General features: G+C 42.9%; 1 protein-coding gene across 2 annotated transcripts in view; it reads left to right on the top strand.

The window, feature by feature from the left end:
* LOC311150437 (arf-GAP with GTPase, ANK repeat and PH domain-containing protein 3-like) overlaps positions 1-20062 on the top strand; it is a 217243-nt gene that overhangs the window by 138501 nt on the left and 58680 nt on the right. For both annotated transcript variants that reach the window (XM_084187924.1, XM_084187923.1), the window contains exons 9-11: positions 2342-2428; positions 12857-12961; positions 16749-16920. In XM_084187924.1, coding sequence (XP_084044050.1) covers positions 2342-2428; positions 12857-12961; positions 16749-16920 — 364 coding nt within the window. The remainder of the gene's footprint in view (positions 1-2341; positions 2429-12856; positions 12962-16748; positions 16921-20062) is intronic.

Raw genomic sequence — 20062 nt, 5'->3', positions numbered from 1 at the left:
TCTGGCCTGTCATTCCCAATAGGGAGGAGTAAGGACTGGGGACTAGAGCGTTAAGAGTTTTTGCTGCTTAACCCTAGTGCCCCCTTTGCATCCTGGGTAATGCATAATGGTTCCGTCAGGAGGTGCACTATAGAAACCATAGAGCTTTGTGACAAAGCAACAAGTAACGTTGGAAGTTTGTTATGTAGATTTGGGAGTTAGTTAATGCTCAAAGTAAAAACGGTCAGATTCACACACTCTGGAGTGTGACAGAATGTAGGGACTCTTCTCTGCTGGAAATGCCCCCCACCCCCCTTACAAACAGTCTGTGTACAGTACAGTCAAGTCATGCTTGGAATTATAATTCAACCACTCAAAGGACACTTCCCTCTTACATGACATCACACTGCCTTTTGCCATAAAACGAGGACTAGAGGGTAGGTTGCAATACATTCCCTGGTTTTCCTGGAATCCCGGTTGGAGGATTCCGGAATCAGGAGATAATAAGAAGGAAATCCAGAATCCTCCAATCAGGACTTCTGGAAAACCAGGGAACTTATTGAAAGTTCCTGGAATTCTGCAACCCTAACTAGAGGTGTGAAGTATGTTCAGTTGTTTACTTCCCTCTTTCTTTTCATCGGTTTTCTTTCATTTCTCTTTCATTTCAAGGAATGTCTTGAATGGACTTGAATATGTGGTAAACTTAAATAAGGGTATGTTAGGGGTGATGTTGGGTAGTTTTATGAAGGCCTTCATAAAAATAAGAGTAGGGCATCAGGGAGAAGTGGTATCATACAGAATAAAGAATAACGAATGGCAAATGGATTGCACCGACTTGTATGAATGTAGTTTCTATTTATTTAATTTGACCATGATTTAGAATTATTAATTTCTCCATCCTTTATTATTGATATTTATTTACTTGTTTTATTTTTTATTAATTTATTTCAATTTGGTTTTGGTATGAAGATTATGAAGATTATGAACTTATTCCATAATCGCTTTTATATCATTTACGTATTGAAAAATATAAGACTGCTGTATATCTTGTATTGTATTTAATTTACAATGGTACTCTATAGAAAGTATATGATATATATATATGAAATATATTTAAAAATATATGCCTTTATTGTCCATCCTATATTTTGTGGGAACTGCAATGTTTGGCTCATTCTGTTGATCTTATTTTGAAGTGAAACCTGTGACTTGATTTGTATGGTGTCTGTATAGAAACAAAAATGATAAAACAATAAAATGTTGAAAATGATAAACCAGAGTTGGTTTACTTGAACTCAGACTCTACCTCTCTCCATTGGCGATTGATTGGGCATCCCTTCATCCTGTTCTGAGTGAGATCATAACAGTCTTGTCTGTTGGTTATGAGTGATATTTCCTGTACTTCACCTGTTAGTCTGTGCTTTGGGGATCTTCTGTGTACAAGTACTTTGTTTGTCATAAAATGGGATAATACTGTATGTTCACTGCTTGACTATTTTGCCTCCACAGTCTGTCATTTCAAATGTCATGTGTTTACAGCATGTGTTGGTGAAATGTGCAGCTGCTCCTGTTCACTGATGGGTTCCACTGTCGTTTATAATGAACATGTTTAACAGCACCTGTACTTCTAACCCTAACACTGTGGATGACTTGAATGCATTTTCCCTCCTGGTGTTTCAATAGGAATGTTGGAAAGAAATGCTATATGAAATTCCTATATGAAAACGTTATTTGTCCGTCTTGTATAACCTTCTCGCCCCCTAACCTGCCTTTTCTACTTTATATTGCGTTACAACTTGACGCCAGTGAATCTATGCAAAAAGCCCAAGCTGGCCTTAAAACTTGATTTGGACTGATGTGGAAGGGCCCACTGTGGGCCTGAGAGAGGGGTGTTCCTCTCGGATCTGGAAGGGTCCACTGTGGGCCTAACAGAGGGGTGTTCCTCTCGGATCTGGAAGGGTCCACTGGGGGCCTAACAGAGGGATGGATCTCCCATGGGTTTACAGGACTGAGTCATGACTCAATGTCGTCTTTTGGTCTACTACCTATTATGTGTTGAGATGTTATGTTCTGGTCTGTTCTTTTTTTATTACTGCACGCACGTCGATGTTACCGCTGTATGTTACGCTGGTCTGCTTGTTTGTTTATTTTCAAAGCTTTTGTTGTTGAGAATTTTGTTTTGCTATGTTGAGTCCGCCACCCAAACCCCTCTCCAGACACACACACCCCAACCTCCAAACATTCTTACATCTGACCCCCATGCTCACCTTGATACACACACCTCACTCAACGCCCACCCCATCTCCCCCTTGCCATGGTTTGTTCCAGTGACTGACTGACTGACTCTCTTGTTTCCTTGCAGTCACGGAAAGCCAACAGTGAACAGGCAAAGAACACTGACAGTAAAACAGATAGCATAGGCAGTGGAAGGGCCATACCCATCAAACAGGTGAGTGTCTCTCTCTACTACTACACTAGTCATAGGTTGTGTCTGAAATCACACCCTATTCCCTATATAGTGCACTACTTTTGCCAAGGGCCCTGGTCAAAAGTAGTGCACAATAATACGTGGGTGCGGCTTTGGGCACAACAATAGTTTTCAGGTAAGTATAGCACATTCACTGTGTAAGTAGCACATTTCTGCCCTTAAGTGCATATGAAAAAATGTACAGTGGGGAAAAAAAGTATTTAGTCAGCCACCAATTGTGCAAGTTCTCCCACTTAAAAAGATGAGAGAGGCCTGTAATTTTCATCATAGCACACCAAATACTTATTTTCCACCATAATTTGCAAATAAATTCATTAAAAATCCTACAATGGGATTTTCTGGATTTTTTTTCCTCAATTTGTCTGTCATAGTTGACGTGTACCTATGATGAAAATTACAGGCCTCTCTCATATTTTTAAGTGGGAGAACTTGCACAATTGGTGGCTGACTAAATACTTTTTTTCCCCACTGTATATTTGACAAGTTTTGACCATAAATATGATCTGGCCAGTGTGTTTGCATAAGTGTTCAGGAAACGTTGACTGTGTGAGTGGGTAGAGTAATACAACTTTATAACCACTAGATGGTGCTGTGATACAACATTAGGAATAAGAGAACCCATGATTAGATTGTAATCATTAGAATCCCATCACAAGTAGTGCTAAGGGTTCTCAGAATGACATGAAAAAGCACACCAGAGAGAGAATTTCCCTGCAAGGTATAAAGACATACACATCATAATCTTTAGATGATGTACTTACTGTATGTATAGATGTCAGGTTGGATGGGTTTAAACATTGAGACAGGCACTATTGGTCAAAGCAGTTGTAATATATTATGTGATCATATTCTGGTATGTTTAGGTGTCACATATTGACAAGGTATTATTTTCAGCATTAGAGATTTCTCTGGCAATGTGGCTTGTAATTTCTCTCCGAATGCTGTGTTATGTTATATATCCATCAGACATATTTTATGGTACTTTCTCGTGTTATTTGAAAAAAACTAACTTTGTTGTCTCTTAATTTTACAAGAAAATGCAAGCGTCTAAATCTGATCACCATAGTTTCCTAGTCCCCAAAAATCTATTTCAAAAACACTATGAGCAAATATAACATTGCATTAAAACACTTAAAGCGGTAAAGTGTAAGAATCATGAGCCTGGCCATGTAACCAAGCTCCAAATATAGTTTTAATTCTACAGTCTTTAATATTAATTTCCCTTTCTTTTTAGATGTTCAAAATATGCTAAAAATAACCATATGAAGTACAGTGGAATCACATTGAGTATGGGTAATTTGTTCTAAAGATATAACTTAGAACCAGGATGAGGAGTCATTGACACATTAATTACTATTCTCTCCTGATTATATTAGGGCTTTCAGAAAAGGTCAGTATCCTTATCCTAGCATTATCCTTCTTAACCAGGAATTATGTGAATGGTCAAAATGTACACTTCATTTTAAACGTGATAGGCCAAGTATTCCCTGCTGTTCAGGATGCTGTCCACATTTCTGCATATTTAGAAAGAATACAAGTATAAAATCGATGAAACACATGGAAAATATTGGCAAATGGAGAAAAAAACGTTGAATTTCCATTTGTTCCCAATGAGAATGTAACTGTATCTAGAAAAGTAGATTTCCTAAAGAAAATGTGGTGTGCTTGCTAGCTTTAAAAAAAAGTATTTATGGTTTTGAAATAAGTTAAAGTAGTGACTGCAGTAGTAATGGTAGTGACTGGTTATAGTTGAAAAATATTTTTAAGTATTTTAAATATTATTGTTTAGTTTTTGTATTTTACCCCCTTTTTCTCCCCAATTCCGTGATATCCAATTGCGATCTTGTCTCATCGCTGCAACTCCCCAACGGGCTCGGGAGAGGTGAAGGTCGAGTCATGCATCCTCCGAAATATGACCCTCCAAACCGCGCTCCTTAACACCCACCTGCTTAACCCGGAAGCCAGCTGCACCAATGTGTAAGAGGAAACACCATTCATCTGATGACCGAAATCAGCCTGCAGGTGCCCGGCCCGCCACAAGGAGTCGCTAGAGCGCGATGAGCCAAGTAAAGCACCCCCGGCCAAACCCTCCCCTAACCTGGACAATGCTGGGCCAATTGTGCACCGCCCTATGTGACTCCCGGTCACGGCCGGTTGTGACACAGCCTGGGATCGAACCCGGGTCTGTAGTGATGCCTCAAGCACTGCGATGCAAAAAATGTGGTAAAGCCGTTTCAAGCTAGAGACACCAAACCAATGCTCACATGTTCAAGCTAGCTTATGCAATACAGTAGCTTAGACCGCTGCGCCACTCAGGAGGCAGATGGATTTATTGATTGATTGGATAGCATAAGCTAGCTTGAAACGGCTTTAACACATTTTTTGCAGTATTACTTAAGTGCCTTGTTGCAAACAGGATGCATGTTTTGAAATATTTTTTATTCTGTACAGGCTTCCTTCTTTTCACTTTGTCATTTAGATTAGTATTGTGGAGTAACTACAATGTTGTTGATCCATCCTCCGTTTTCTCATATCACAACAATTAAACTCTGTAACTGTTTTAAAATCACCATTGTCCTCATGGTGAAATCCCTGAGCGGTTTTCTTCCTCTCCGGCAACTGAGTTAGGAAGGACGCCTGTATCTTTGTAGTGACTGGTTGTATTGATACACCATCCAAAGCCTTATTAATAACTTCACCATGCTCTAAGGGATATTCAGTGTCTCCTTTTTTTATTTTACACATCTACCAATCGGTGCCCTTCTTTGCGAGGCATTGAGAAACCTCCCTGGTCTTTGTAGTTGAATATGTGCTTGAAATTCACTACTTGATTGAGGGACCTCACAGATGTGTAACACAACAAAATGTGGAGAAAGTAAAGGGATGTGAATACTTTCTGAAGGCACTGTAGACCATGAACTGCAACACACACGGACATTCATTGCCAAACAACGCTACTGCCACCTTCTGGTTTGGAGTATTTTAACAAGGCTGAGTGGCTGACGGCTTCAAGGTCTTTGCTGTGTGAACACAAAAGAGATGGACTGCCAACACTGTCGGCAGGCAAACGTTTGACAATCCTACCGGTATGTCTGAGCTATAAGTCTATGGCCGTTTTATTGCCATTGAAATGCATTGGAACCTCATTTTAAATGTTGTTGTAGTACAAAAAGTATAAATATTTTCTCAAGCAATCTAAGTTGGGGCAGTCTGCATGTTTGAAAGTTGGTTTCGTGTTAATAGATTACTTCGTTTAAGCTGTAGATCGGGCCGACGAAATCAAATAATAATAAGAGTATGTAAGAAATCTAGAGTTGTGCTTTGCTTTCAGCAAGCACACCTAATGACCACCGAAATTCCCCTCCATATCAGTCAGGTTTAAGGGGATTAGGCCACCAGGGCCAGGTGAGAGGGAGGTCAGTTGACAGAGATCTTAAAGAAGACCCCCCGGGTGGGTATCATAGCACCTTCAGACAATAAGATAAGACCAGACCAGCTCCCGTCCCATGATCTACCCAGGCGGGTTGGGGGGGCTAGGTGTGGGGGGTGTATTAAGAGTAGCTGATGGCCTGCCCTGGCCAGTCAAATGCACAATCAGGAAGATCAAAGTGCCAATGTGAGCTTAATTACCCCCTATTGGGCAAATTACACACTGCCATCTCCCCCTCTCCTACCCCTCCCCCCCCCCCCCCTCCCTCTGTTGACCCCCCCCCCCCTCATCTGTAAAAATGTTAAATAAGGGCAACAATGCACTCACTGCTGAGGAGCTGTCGACACTAGGCTTTTCTTCTTGCCCTCTCTCTCTGTTCTGTCTATTCCCCCCTTTCCCAAACCCCTCTTCTCTTCCTTCTGTTCTCCTCCGGCTGGCTGTCACAAAGGCCCGGGCTATCACTCAGCCACCGTGGCAGGATGCAGCTTTTTTCCAGGAGCGTGACAATGGAAAGGGAAGACACTATCTCCTCTGTGTAGATATGACAATTGTGTGGACACGGCGAGCGCGTCTGGCGATTGGCCTGACATAAGGAGACAGTCTCCTGTCTCACAGCCTGAACATGGGGATCATGGTTGAGTGTGTGTGAGTCCGGGAGAGAGAGAGGGAGGGAGGAAAGGAAGGAGAGACAGAAGGTGAAACGCATTTTTTTTTTAAAGAACGTCTGTTCACGACATGCCCCCATTCACTCTATTACTGTCATGATAAAAGAACACTATTTGCTGTAAGTCATCAATTCATTCTTCTAATTTTTAAAATTATTACTCAATTATTCTAATTGTTTTAAATGGCAGCTCAATTTGATAATGTATCATAGAGGATTGAAAAATGTTATTTTGCTATCATTTCTGACAGTTCAATTAATTAAAATGAAGTGGTTGTGTAAAAAGTCCCTATATTGGACTAATATGGACTAATATTAATCCTCTCAGTATTATTATCGATCTTTTCAAGCCAGTGATGAATTTGTGTTGGTCCACTGATTACATTTGATAGATTTATGGCTGGTTCAATAAGGACTTGAGATGTGTAACATTATTTGTGTGTAAAACATGCATTACACTGTCACCAGAGGCCTTGTGACAGCACCATTTACTTCATCAGATCATAAAGCCATTAAAATGTGTTTACAGTTCTTTTATTGACCAAATCATGGCGAAAATAGTTTGTGCATGCTTAGATCAATGCCAATTTTAGTCATTTAATAGGCCAAGCATTCAGTCACAAAGACAAAATCATGAACGGTATGGGTGTGAAAGAGCAGGTTTCGCACAAGCTAATATAAAGATGTTTACAAAAGCCATCTTTGAAATGTCACTAATAACAGCAGTTTGTAATTGTATGTATTGGGTAGTGGTTATCAAACTTCAAGACAAGACCATCACAAAAACCTCTTGATAGTGATGATCAGAGGCCTGCTAGGGCCCTGTAATAGGGGGGTTATGGATGTGTTTAGCAAGGCAAAATCAAATCAAAGTTTATTGGTCGCGTACACAGATTTGCAGATGTTATCGCAGGTGCTGCTAAATGCTTGTGTTTCTAGCTCTAACAGTGCAGTAATACCTAGCAATACAAGACAATACACACATAATCCAAAAAGTACAGAAAAAATAAATTAAGAAATATCAGAAGAGCCATGTCAGAGTCCGGAATATGTAAGGGATAATCAACGAGGGGCTATGCGTTCTATGGAAAATAATGAACGACGTGGAAGGTGTGTTCGGAACTGACCTTCCACTAGCGTGGCGTGGAACTGATCTTCCACAGAGTTGCATTATTTTCCAGAGAACCAATAAAGCCCCGAGTTGATTATCCCTTTTATACCATGGCTATAATTTAACACATTTGCCGCTAGAAATGTGTTCATTTGCCGGTAAAAATGTGTTCAACATCCAACTGAAGTAGCTAGAAAGTTTACTAGATAGCTACAGTAGTTGCCATTGTAACCAAACAAACAGACTTGCTACTTTAACTAACAAAACCATCAGTCCTAGCTTGCCATTATGAAAATCGAATGTAACTGTCACGATCGTCTAATGAGGAGGACCAAGGCGCAGCGTTGAAAGTGAACATAGTATTTATTAGACTGATCACACGATCAAAATAACTGACGAAAACGTGATGTCTCTGGTTACTTAAACAAACCAAAATGAGAACAAGAAACCACAACACAAAGTGAAAAGACCGATAGTTAAATATGGCTCCCAATCAGAGACAACCAGCTGACACTCGTTGCCTCTGATTGGGAGTCACTCAGGCCAACATAGATATACAAACATAGACTTACACACCCTGGCTCAACATAACATAGTCCCCAGAGCCAGGGCGTGACAGTAACAATGCCAATAATGTTTTCAATTCGACTTTTGCTTTCAAAAGTTGCTCAAACATAGAACATGTAAGAATGAACTATAGCCATTGAATTCTACCGTGCAAATATACTGTGCGTTATAGGGAAATAATGCATGCTCTAGAATACCCATCAAGCCATTCAGAAACAAGTATTCAACAATGCCATAGTACAAAAATATAGACAGTATATATAATGGTGTGTATAATGGTGTGTATGAACAGTATATTAATAGAAAAGGTGTGTACGGCAGTAGTTATATAGGATGAGCCATGACTAGAATACAGTATATACAGTTGAAGTCAGAAGTTTACATACACCTTAGCCAAATACATTTAAACTCAGTTTTTCACAATTCCTGACATTTAATCCTAGTTAAAATTATGTGTCTTAGGTCAGTTAGGATCACCACTTTATTTTAAGAATGTGAAATATCAGAATAATAGTAGAGAGAATTATTTATTTCAGCTTTAATTTCTTTCATCACATTCCCAGTTGGTCAGAAGTTTACATACCCTCAATTAGTATTTGGTAGCATTGCCTTTAAATTGTTTAACTTGGGTCAAACATTTCGGGTAGCCTTCCACAAGCTTCCCACAATAAGTTGGGTGAATTTTGGCCCATTCCTCCTGACAGAGCTGGTGTAACTGAGTCAGGTTTGTAGGCCTCCTTGCTCGCACACGCTTTTTCAGTTCTGCCCACACATTTTCTGTAGGATTGAGGTCAGGGCTTTGTGATGGCCACTCCAATACCTTGACTTTGTTGTCCTTAAGCCATTTTGCCACAACTTTGGAAGTATGCTTGGGGTCATTGTCCATTTGGAAGACACATTTCGACCAAGCTTTAACTTCCTGACTGATGTCTTGAGATGTTGCTTTAATATATCCACATAATTTTCCTTCCTCATGATGCAATCTATTTTGTGAAGTGCACCAGTCCCTCCTGCAGCAAAGCACCCCCACAGCATGATGCTGCCACCCCTGTGCTTCACGGTTGGGTTGGTGTTCTTCGGCTTGCAAGCACCCCCTTTTTCCTCCTAACATAACGATGGTCATTATGGCCAAACAGTTCTATTTTTGTTTCATCAGACCAGAGGACATTTCTCCAAAAAGTACGATCTTTGTCCCCATGTGCAGTTGCAAACCCTGGTCTGGCTTTTCTATGGCGGTTTTGGAGCAGTGGCTTCTTCCTTGCTGAGCGGCCTTTCAGGTTATGTCGATATAGGACTCGTTTTACTGTGGATATAGATACTTTTGTACCTGTTTCCTCTTCACAAGGTCCTTTGCTGTTGTTCTGGGATTGATTTGCATTTTTCGCACCAAAGTACGTTCATCTCTAGGAGACAGAACGCGTCTCCTTCCTGAGCGGTATGGCGGCTGCATGGTCCCATGGTGTTTATACTTGCGTACTATTGTTTGTACAGATGAACGTGGTACCTTCAGGCATTTGGAAATTGCTCCCAAGGATGAACCAGACTTGTGAAGGTCTACAGTTATTTAGATTTTCCCATGATGTCAAGCAAAGAGGCACTGAGTTTGAAGGTAGTCCTTGAAATACATCCACAGGTACACCTCCAATTGACTCAAATGATGTCAATTAGCCTATCAGAAGCTTCTAAAGCCATGACATCATTTTCTGGAATTTTCCAAGCTGTTTAATGGCACAGTCAATTTAGTGTATGTAAACTTCTGACCCACTGGAATTGTGATACAGTGAATTATAAGTGAAATAATCTGTCTGTAAACAATTTAATGACTCCAACTTAAGTGTATGTAATCTTCCGACTTCAACTGTACATATAAAGTGGGTTAAACAGTATGTAAACATTATTAAAGTGACCAGTGTTCAATGACTCTATGTACATAGGGCAGCATTCTCTAAGGTGCAGGGTAGAGTACCGGGTGGTAGCCAGCTAGTAACAGTGACTAATGTTTAGGGCAGGATACTGGACGGAGGCCGGCTAGTGGTGACCTTTGAACAGTGACAGAATTCTCTTGATGGAGCATCTGTAGAAGTTTGTGAGGGTCTTAGGGGCCAAGCTGAATTACTTCAGCCTCCTGAGGTTGAAGAGGCGCTGTTGTGCCTTCTTCATCATGCTGTCTGTGTGGAGGGACCATTTCAGGTCCTCAGTGATGTGCACGCCAAGGAACTTGAAGCTTTTGACCCTCTCCACTGCGGCCCTGTCGATGTGGATGGGGGTGTGCTCTCTCTGCTGTCTCCTGTAGTCCACGATCAGCTCCTTCATTTTGTTGACGTTGAGGGAGAGGTTATTTTCCTGGCACCACTCCGCCAGGGCAATCACCTCCTCCCAGTAGGCTTTCTCGTTGTTGTTGCTAATCAGGCCTACCACTGTTGTGTCGGAAGCAAACTTGATGATTGAGTTGGAGACTTGCGTGGCCACGCAGTCATGGCTGAACATGGAGTACAGGCGGGGGCTGAGCATCACCCTTATGGGGCCTCCGTGTTGAGGATCAGCGTGGCGAAGGTGTTGTTGCATACCTTTACCACCTGGGGTCGGCCCGTCAGGAAGTCCATGACCCAGTTACACAGGGAGGGGTTCAGACCCAGGGTCCTGACCTTAGTGATGAGCTTGGAGGGCAATATGGTGTTGAAGACTGAGCTGTAGTCGATGAACAGCTGTTGGGGCGGGATGCGTATTGTAGTGGGTCTAGGGTGTCCGGTAAGGTGGAGGTGATATGATCCTTAACTAGCCTCTCAAAGCACTTCATGATGACACTTCGTGAGTGCTATGGGGCGATAGTCATTTAGTTCAGTTACCTTCACTTTCTTGGGTATAGGAACAATGGTTGACATCTTGAAGCAAGTGGGACAACAGACTGGGATATGGAGAGATTGAATATGTCCATTCACACTCCAGCCAACTGGTCTGCACATGCTCTGAGGACGAGGCTAGGGATGCCGTCTGGGCCAGTAGTCTTGCGAGGGTTAACACGCTTAAATGACTTACTCGCGTCGGCCACGGAGAATGAGAGCACACAGTCCTTGTGAGCGGCGGGGGCCCGTGTCGGCGGCTCAATGTTGTTTTCCTCGAAGCGGGTGAAGAAGGTGTTTAGCTTGTCCGGGAGCGAGCCGTTGGTGTCCGCGATGTGGCTGGCTTTCCCTTTATAATCTGTGATTGTCTGGAGTCCCTGCCACATACAGTACGGCTCATGTCTGAGCCATTGAATTGTGAATCCACTTTGTCCCTGTACTGTCATTTTTCTCTTTTGATTGCCTTACGGAGGTCATGGCTGGTCTGTTTGTAGACGTCCATGTTCCCAGTCATCTTGCCATGGTTAAATGCGGTGGGGAGGAGCAGAATGGAGGCGTGATCTGATTTGCCGAAGGGAGGGCGGGGGAGGGTAGCAATGATCCAGAGTCCTCGATGCACGTGTAGCACAGGAGATGTGTTGACAGAATTTCGGTAGCTTTTTCCTCAGAATTCCTTTATTAAAGTCCCCAGCTACTATAAATGCGGCCTCAGCAGGGTATAGAGCTCCTCTCTCTGGGCATACAGAGGCTGTCCTGGGGCCCCAGCATGAGGAGGCCGGGGCCAGGCCCAGATCAAGGCAGGGGGACCGGGGCCAGGATTAGGATGATAGTCGACCCCCAGCCTTGTCCCTGGGTCACCGAGGGTCAGGTCCTTCCTGATGTGTTAATCAGGTTAATAATAAGCCCTGCAGGACGACCCAGCCTAGGACACCATCGGAGGGTGAGGGTACCCTATTTAACACACACACACAGAGGAAAAAGACACACTCACACACAGGAAAAATGACACACACACACACAGAAACCTGGCTGTAAAAGCACAACACTCCGCTGCTAATCCCCTAATTAAGCGTGCCCTTCCCTTGGTCCTCCCTGGTCCTTACCCCCAGAGGGCCGTCACCGCCCCCCAGCCACAAAGCCCCCCTCACAGCCCCACAGAGCCCAGTGTTTGGCCAAGTCCAGCAGAGGAACTGCCATTGTTTACCCTGGATTGACTAAGCAGATAAAGTCAACCATCTGAGGAGTTAATGCTCCAGAAGATAATGGTGGAATAGAGGGGAGGGGCTGAGTCAAGGCTTTGAAGAGGGGGAGATCACACACCTAATCCCTGGATGGAGGGGTCCTCCAGAGTTCAACTGGTCAGGACATGGGGATGAATGAATACAGGGGCAAATTGGATTGTCTCTGCTCACTTTGAATGAGAGACAGTAGGTTACAGTAGGACAGCACCAATTATGAAGGTTCAAGTGGTCACCGTTAAATATAAACTATGGACGTTGACCATTGTTTACACCGTTGACCACTGTTGAATTGCATTGATCATGGGGTTTCAGTGACCAATGAGAATCAAAAGTTGGAAGGTTGGAAAAGTTTGTACTCACATACAAGCAACATGCTTCTGTAAAATTACTGTTGTATCCACTCTGGCCTGATCTAAGGATAGAGCAAGTGTTCTTATTGTCATCCCAAGTTTGTTACATTATATGTTCCAGCCCATTGTGTTTAGCTGGAGGAAGACATTTTCTGACCCTCTATTCTTCTCTTCTCTCTCCTCCAGGGCATTCTTCTGAAGAGAAGTGGGAAGTCCCTGAATAAGGAGTGGAAGAAGAAATATGTCACACTGTGTGACAACGGCCTTCTCACCTACCATCCCAGTTTACATGTGAGTATCCCTACATTTAGTATAGCTCCGTTTGAAGTAGACTGTTTAAGGGATATGTGTAGAATATGCTTTACATTCATCAGCGAAACAAGGTTTCTGAGAGATAAAAAGGTTAGCAAAGATCTTTCAGCCTCTGATTATTAGTACTCCATCTTAGATTAGTGTGATTCTGATTATAAACTGGGGGAGGTGGAGGAGGGGGGGGCATAGAGGCAGAGGTGGTGGTCATCTCTGCCCCCCCACCCCTGTGGTGGCCGGTCCTGGCGTTGGGTAATGGAAACATGCATGGCGCAAGCTGCTGCTGCTGTGTGCCCGCCACGTCCGGCCACCACGCTGGCTTGTATTTATAATGGCGCTCACCGCTGTGCGTGGCGCATGGCGGAGGCTGAGTGGCCAGAAACATCGGTCTCTGTCAGAGTCCTGCTGGGCCGCTAATACCTCTTAAACACTCCGCTGCAGCCAGCCAGCAGACAGCTCAGTCAGAACCCCCCCCCCAGTACGACATGGCTGCCCCACGCCCTGCCTCTCCCGGTCTACAGACCTCTATTCTATGGTGGTAATGTCTGTCTAAATACACCAAATGACTTGGTTGTCAAAGGAAGATTTGGTGAAAGTTGGAGATGAGCATTTGTACATGTGTCAACTCCAGATTTTTGCCCCTAGTCAGATAATTGTTTTGTCCAATTTGAGATATTATCATATTAGCAATATAATACTTCTATGAAAGCCATATACAGTGCATTTGGAAAGTATTCAGGCACCTTGACTTTTTCCACATTTTGTTACGTTACAGCCTTATTCTAAAATTGATTAAATTGTTTTTTTCCCTCGTCAATCTACACACAATACCCCATAATGATGAAGCAAAAACAGGTTTTTAGAAATGTGAAATATCACATTTACAAAAGTATTCAGACCCTTTACTCAGTACCTTGTTGAAGCACCTTTGGCAGTGATTAAAGCCTCGAGTCTTCTTGGGTATGACGCTACAAGCTTGGCACACCTGTATTTGGGGAGTTTCTCCCATTCTTCTCTGCAGATCCTCTCAAGCTCTCAGGTTGGATGGGGGGCGTCACTGCACAGCTATTTTCAGGTTTCTCCAGAGATGTTCGAGTGGCTAAGCCACTCAAGGAAATTCAAAGACTTGTCCTGAAGCCACTCCTGCGTTGTCTTGGCTGTGTGCTTAGGGTCGTTGTCCTGTTGGAAGGTGAACCTTCGCCCCAGTCTGAGGTCCTGAGTGCTCTGGAGCAGGTTTTCATCAAGGATCTCTCTGTACTTTGCTCCTTTCATCTTTCCCTCGATCCTGACTAGTCTCCCAGTCCCTGCCGCTGAAAAACATCCCCACAGCATGATGCTGCCACCACCATGCTTCACCGTAGGGATGGTGCCAAGTTTCCCCAGACGTGACGCTTGACATTCAGGCCAAAGAGTTCAATCTTGGTTTCATCAGATCAGAGAATCTTGTTTCTCATGGTCTGAGAGTCCTTTAGGTGCCTTTTGGCAAACTCCAAGCGGGTTGTCATGTGCATTTTACTGAGGAGTGGCTTCCGTCTGGCCACTCTACCATAAAGGCCTGATTGGTGGAGTGCTGCAGAGAAGGTTGTTCTTCTGGAAGGTTCTCCCATCTCCACAGAGCTCTGTCGGGTTCTTGGTCACCTCCCTGACCAAGGCCCTTCTCCCCCGATTGCTCAGTTTGGCCGGGCGGCCAGCTCTAGGAAGAGTCTTGGTGGTTTTAAGAATGATGGAGGCCACTGTGTTCTTGGGGACCTTCAATGCTGCAGAAATGTTTTGGTACCCTTCCCCAGATCTGTGCCTCGACACAATCCTGTCTCGGAGCTCTACGGACAATTCCTTCAACCTCATGGCTTGGTTTTTGCTCTGACATGCACTGTCAACTGTGGAACCTTATATAGACAGTTGTGTGCCTTTCCAAATCATGTCCAATCAATTGAATTTACCACAGGTGGACTCCAATCAAGTTGTAGAAACATCTCAAGGATGATCAATGGAAACAGGATGCACCTGAGCTCAATTTCTAGTCTCATAGCAAAGGGTCTGAATACTTATGTAAATAAGGTATTTATGTATTTTTTATTTTTTTTTAGCAAAAATGTCTAAAAACCGATTTTCGCTTTGTCATTATGGGGTATTGTGTGTAGATTAATGAAGTTTGTTTTAGTTGTTGATGCATTTTAGAATAAGGCTGTAACTTAACAAAATGTGGAAAAAGGGAAGGGGTCTGAATACTTTCTGAATGCACTGTATACTAGAAAATTGCAACTTGAATAGATTGCATTTGTTTTGATTATATTATTTTATTGACAGGGTGGTAATGGCTTAATTTAGTAGCCGTTATTAGCAGAGCAGTATAGCGTTACAGTGATGTATGTAACTGACTAGCTAGCTGCTCTGTGGATCTAGATCATTATAGCTATCGTAGGTTATCAGGGGCATGTCTACAAACTCTGTCTTGAGTGTCTGTCTGCTAACTTAATGAGCAGAGCTGAGGCAGAACGGGAACCACTGTTACATTAGCAGACACGTGTTTACTACCATTCTGAGTTACCAAGCAGAGGGAGAGAATGTGGGAGGGAAGAAGAGAAAGTGGTAGAAAGGGAGAGAAGGTGGTAGAGAGAGCGGGAGAGAAAAGGTTGGAGGGAGAGTGAGAGAGCGGGAGAGAAGGTGGGAGGGAGAGTGAAAGAGCAGGGGAGAGAGATGGGAGGGAGAGAGAGCGGGAGAGAGAAGGTGGGAGGGAGAGTGAAAGAGCAGGGGAGAGAGATGGGAGGGAGAGAGAGAGTGGGAGAGAGAAGGTGGGAGGGAGAGAGAGGGAGAGCGAGGCACGGAACGAGAGTGCGAGGATCCCTTTAATTTCGCAGTCAGCCAAGCCATCCACACAATCACCTTCTGTTAATTCTATCTGTTACATCAATTAAATTGTTTGTAGAAACTAATTGAATGTGGCTTAATCACACATCTTAATAGCTTTGCACGCTTCGATCTGGCTGTTAATTCCGGCAATAAAATGAAATGAGAGTGAGGAGCACTAGCTGGCTGGGTAATTAGAGAGGAGGCAGGGGAAGAGATGAGTGCTTTATGGAACCCTGATAAAGGAAGGAGAAAGATGGAGGGAGAGATAAAGAAAAGAAAGAGATGGAGAGATAAAGAAAAGAAAGAGATGGAGGGAGAGATAAAGAAAAGAAAGAGATGGAGGGAGGAAATACCAGGCAAAAGGCAGAGCAGAGAGTTCTCCTCTGGCTTTTTCTGCTGAGCTCAATGCTTTTCACCTTGGCTTCCCTTCCTCATCCATTTGGGGTGGTGATGTTGTTTTAAACCAAATAAAATGAAAGCGAATGAGACTGGTTGCATTCATTAGTCTACTCCATGGTTCTCCAACCCTCTTCCTGGACAGCTACCCACCTGTAGGTGTTTGCTCCAACCCCAGTTGTAACTAACCTGATTCAGTTTATCAACCAGCTAATTATTAAAATCAGGTGCGCTAGATTAGGGTTTGGCGAGAACGTACAGGACGGAAGCTCTGCAGGAACAGGGTTGGAGAGTCCTGGTCTACTCATTAAGTCTATAACCGAGCTAGTTTGTGAGGCAGCGTGGGCACAGGTAATGCCTAATATGCTGAAATGGCTATCTGTCAGTCACTTTTGGTATGTCAGGATGGAAGTTATATGTTATATCATGAGGGCAGTTTGATGTTTTAAAGGTTTTTCATGATTATCCACATTTAGACTAATGAGATTGACTCAGTGTGTTTTGTGATGTGTGTGTGTTCCAGGACTACATGCAGAACGTGCACGGTAAAGAGATTGACCTGTTGAGGACCACGGTCAAGGTGCCAGGGAAGCGACCACCCAGAGCGGTCACCACCATCGCCCCCACCGCCAGCCCCAAGACCAACGGGCTGACGAAGGACCGCAGCACCCTGCAGCTAGGAGTAGACACTACAGGTAAGAGGGCCAGCCTAGTCACCACTATGGGTCCATGCCAGACCTCTGTACCAGACCTGGGTCAAAAACATATGTACAATTCTTTCAAATAAAATTATGAGCTACCCTTGATTTAATTAGCATGTTACAGTGGAACAAATAGAATAGTCCACAAAAAGCAAATTAAGCAAAATTAAGCACACCTCAAATACTTACTTATATTTCAAAAGTATTTGACTCGAGTCTGCTCTTCAGTTTTGGAGTATCCACATTTGTTATTACACAGACAAACAGAGTAGGTAGAAGTTGCCCACTAACCACTGATATAGGGTCAGATATTTATTCCTCCTTTTTACAGTTATGGTCAGGTTTCGGAGTAAAATAATCTGATTTTAGATCTGCGGCAATAGGAACAACTTCTACCTCGAGTCAGAACCCAACCAAACACTTTCAACAACCACAGACCGAGCTATGTGCAAAAAGCTATCAACTGAATAACTTAAGCTAAGCAACCTGATGCCCAGTTCAACTGTATGTAAACCTCTATTGACTTCATGTCTGGTCCAGCAGAAAATCAATAGACGTTCTTCAGAGACACTAGAGACATGTAAGTAATCAGTGAACTCTTAATAGGTGAATTATGTAATGATCATGTAATATCTATTTTTATTACTGTATGTATGTGAAAACTCTTTAGATTATGGTACGATGTCATTATGCAGATGAGCTAACACAATGATATGATTACTGAAGGAGTGCTTATCAGGCTATGACATTCTACCTTAAAGGGCCAATCAGTTTGTGAAGTCACAAGCTCTGCTGGTCGGCTACTGTGTAGCAACTTAGTGGTGCCAAAATCCCTGGTCTGCCCTAGAAAGCCTATGTAAATTACGATCGCCAGAACTGCCAAACCATTCTATGGCCTCTAAAGCCATAGAATTAGTTTATTACGATCAAGTTCCATCCCCACGTGAATTATTTTAAAGTTAGCTACAAATCGAGATATTTAATTAAATAGTGATCCATTCTGACTACAGTACTACATTTGTCGTGACGCAGGACCACGTGCTGACACAGACCAATCCCGGGCTGGCAGGCTACGAGGAGGCTCGTGCCCTCATGGCATAGACATTAAGGTAGACTCTCAGGCAGGATGAAAATGACTACATCGACCATGATCCTTTGCTACAGTTACGGCCACTTTCACCATGATCCTTAGCGATTTCTTGGTGACATTCAGCAAAATTCAAATACTTCCGGCTTCATGTGCCATCTGGAGATTTCCATAGGAATACGTGGATGACGTCAGCGCTATCACTATCTACTGGTTTTAATGCCTATGGTAGAAACAATTAAAAGCGTGATCCCCGCCACTGTTTCATTAAAAAGCTGAGGGATGGGGCTCGAGAAATGTAACCACTCTCAAATTCATAGACAGAGCTATGGATGCAAGGACTGACCATCCATGATATCAAAATTATAGTTTGAACCATGTTTTCAGGCTATATAGTGTTTGTTTACATTTACTTTGTTTACAAACATTGGAGTAAAACAAGCTTATATTTTGGGTTCTGAAAGGATATGATTGTTCAACTGAGATCATGAGGCATTTCTAAGTTATATTCTTCAAGAATCAATGGGTACATATCATTAAAGTCCATGGATGAAGCAATTCTTGATTGCCCCTTTAAATTACTAAATAGGGAATTGACGAATAAGACCCCATTTTAAGTATGATTAATTTGTTCATAATAATCATTATAAAATAAAAAATAAGAATTATCCATCGAAGGACATTTTTATTTTGTCCAGATGTTGAATTTTAGCTCTTACCTAAATTCCATCCGCTAAGGTTCTATGTAATGCCACAGGAACAATGACCAGGTTGGGGCTTGCCTTGCTTGTCCTGTGTCCTGCCAGTACCAATGCCTTCCTTCCTTCAGTCCACACAGGCCTATAAATAGACAGAGCTGGCTGGCTGGCTGTGCCACTGGGCTGGAGGGATCTGCTCTGCTTTGGCAGCTAGGCCCAGAGAGGCGAGGAGAAGCCAGTGATTAGATTTAGGGGTTAGGATTAATTATTACTAAGAGTAATTATTACTAATTAGCAGAGTGGTCCCCAGAGGGGGGTGATGTGGGGAGAGGGATAGAGGGGAGGGGGGTAATGAGGGCGTCCTCCGTCGGCCGAGGAGCAGTATCTGTGTTACCTCCTGCCATGGCTGTAGCTAATTGGACTGTGCAGTAGTGGAAAAGACAGACTGGCCAGTAGAGACCACTTGTGGCCCAGCCCATTTTGTTGGTCCTGGCCAGGATTTGACCATCAGGACCCCACTCAAGAGGTTAATTAGTCAAATGCTGGAGAAGATTTAGGAGTTTACAGAGTGAAGGACAGGGGGTGGAGGTCACGTTCCAACTTCCAACCCATAAACAATTAACCTTCAGGAGAAGGTAGAGGAGAGGAGAAGAGAGCAGAGGTGTCCGAATCTGTAGTAGGGAGGGAAGAGAGAGGGGAGATTGGGAGTGGTTCTGGGGCCCTGAAAAAGAGGCCAAATGCTCAATTTTTTTATATTTATTATGAATTCCTTTTTTTCTTCTGACTCATTACCTGTGTTTGCATGGGTATATTGTTTAACTCTGACTCATTAACTGTGTTTGCATGGGTATATTGTTTAACTCTGACTCATTACCTGTGTTTGCATACGTATCTTGTTTAACTCTGTTGTAAATACAGAGCTACAGTGCCTTGCAAAAGTATTCACCCCCTTGGTGTTTTTCCTATTTTGTTGCATTACAACCTGTCATTTAAATTGATTTAATTTGGATTTCATGTAATGGACATACACAAAATAGTCCAAATTGGTGAAGTGAAATGAAAAAATTGTTTCAAAAACAAATTATAAAAAATAAATAACGGAAAAGTGGTGCGTGCATATGTATTCACCCCCTTTGCTATGAAGCCCCTAAATAAGATCTGGTGCAACCAATTACCTTCAGAAGTCACATAATTAGTTAAATAAAGTCCACCTGTGTGCAATCTGTCACATGATCTCAGTATATACAGTGGGGAAAAAAAGTATCTAGTCAGCCACCAATTGTGCAAGTTCTCCCACTTAAAAATATGAGAGAGGCCTGTAATTTTCATCATAGGTACACGTCAACTATGA

The sequence above is a fragment of the Coregonus lavaretus genome (assembly GCF_964263955.1).
Source record: "Coregonus lavaretus genome assembly, chromosome: 23".
In the NCBI taxonomy this organism is placed as follows: domain Eukaryota; kingdom Metazoa; phylum Chordata; class Actinopteri; order Salmoniformes; family Salmonidae; genus Coregonus; species Coregonus lavaretus.
This window is presented reverse-complemented; position numbering and strand designations above follow the sequence as displayed.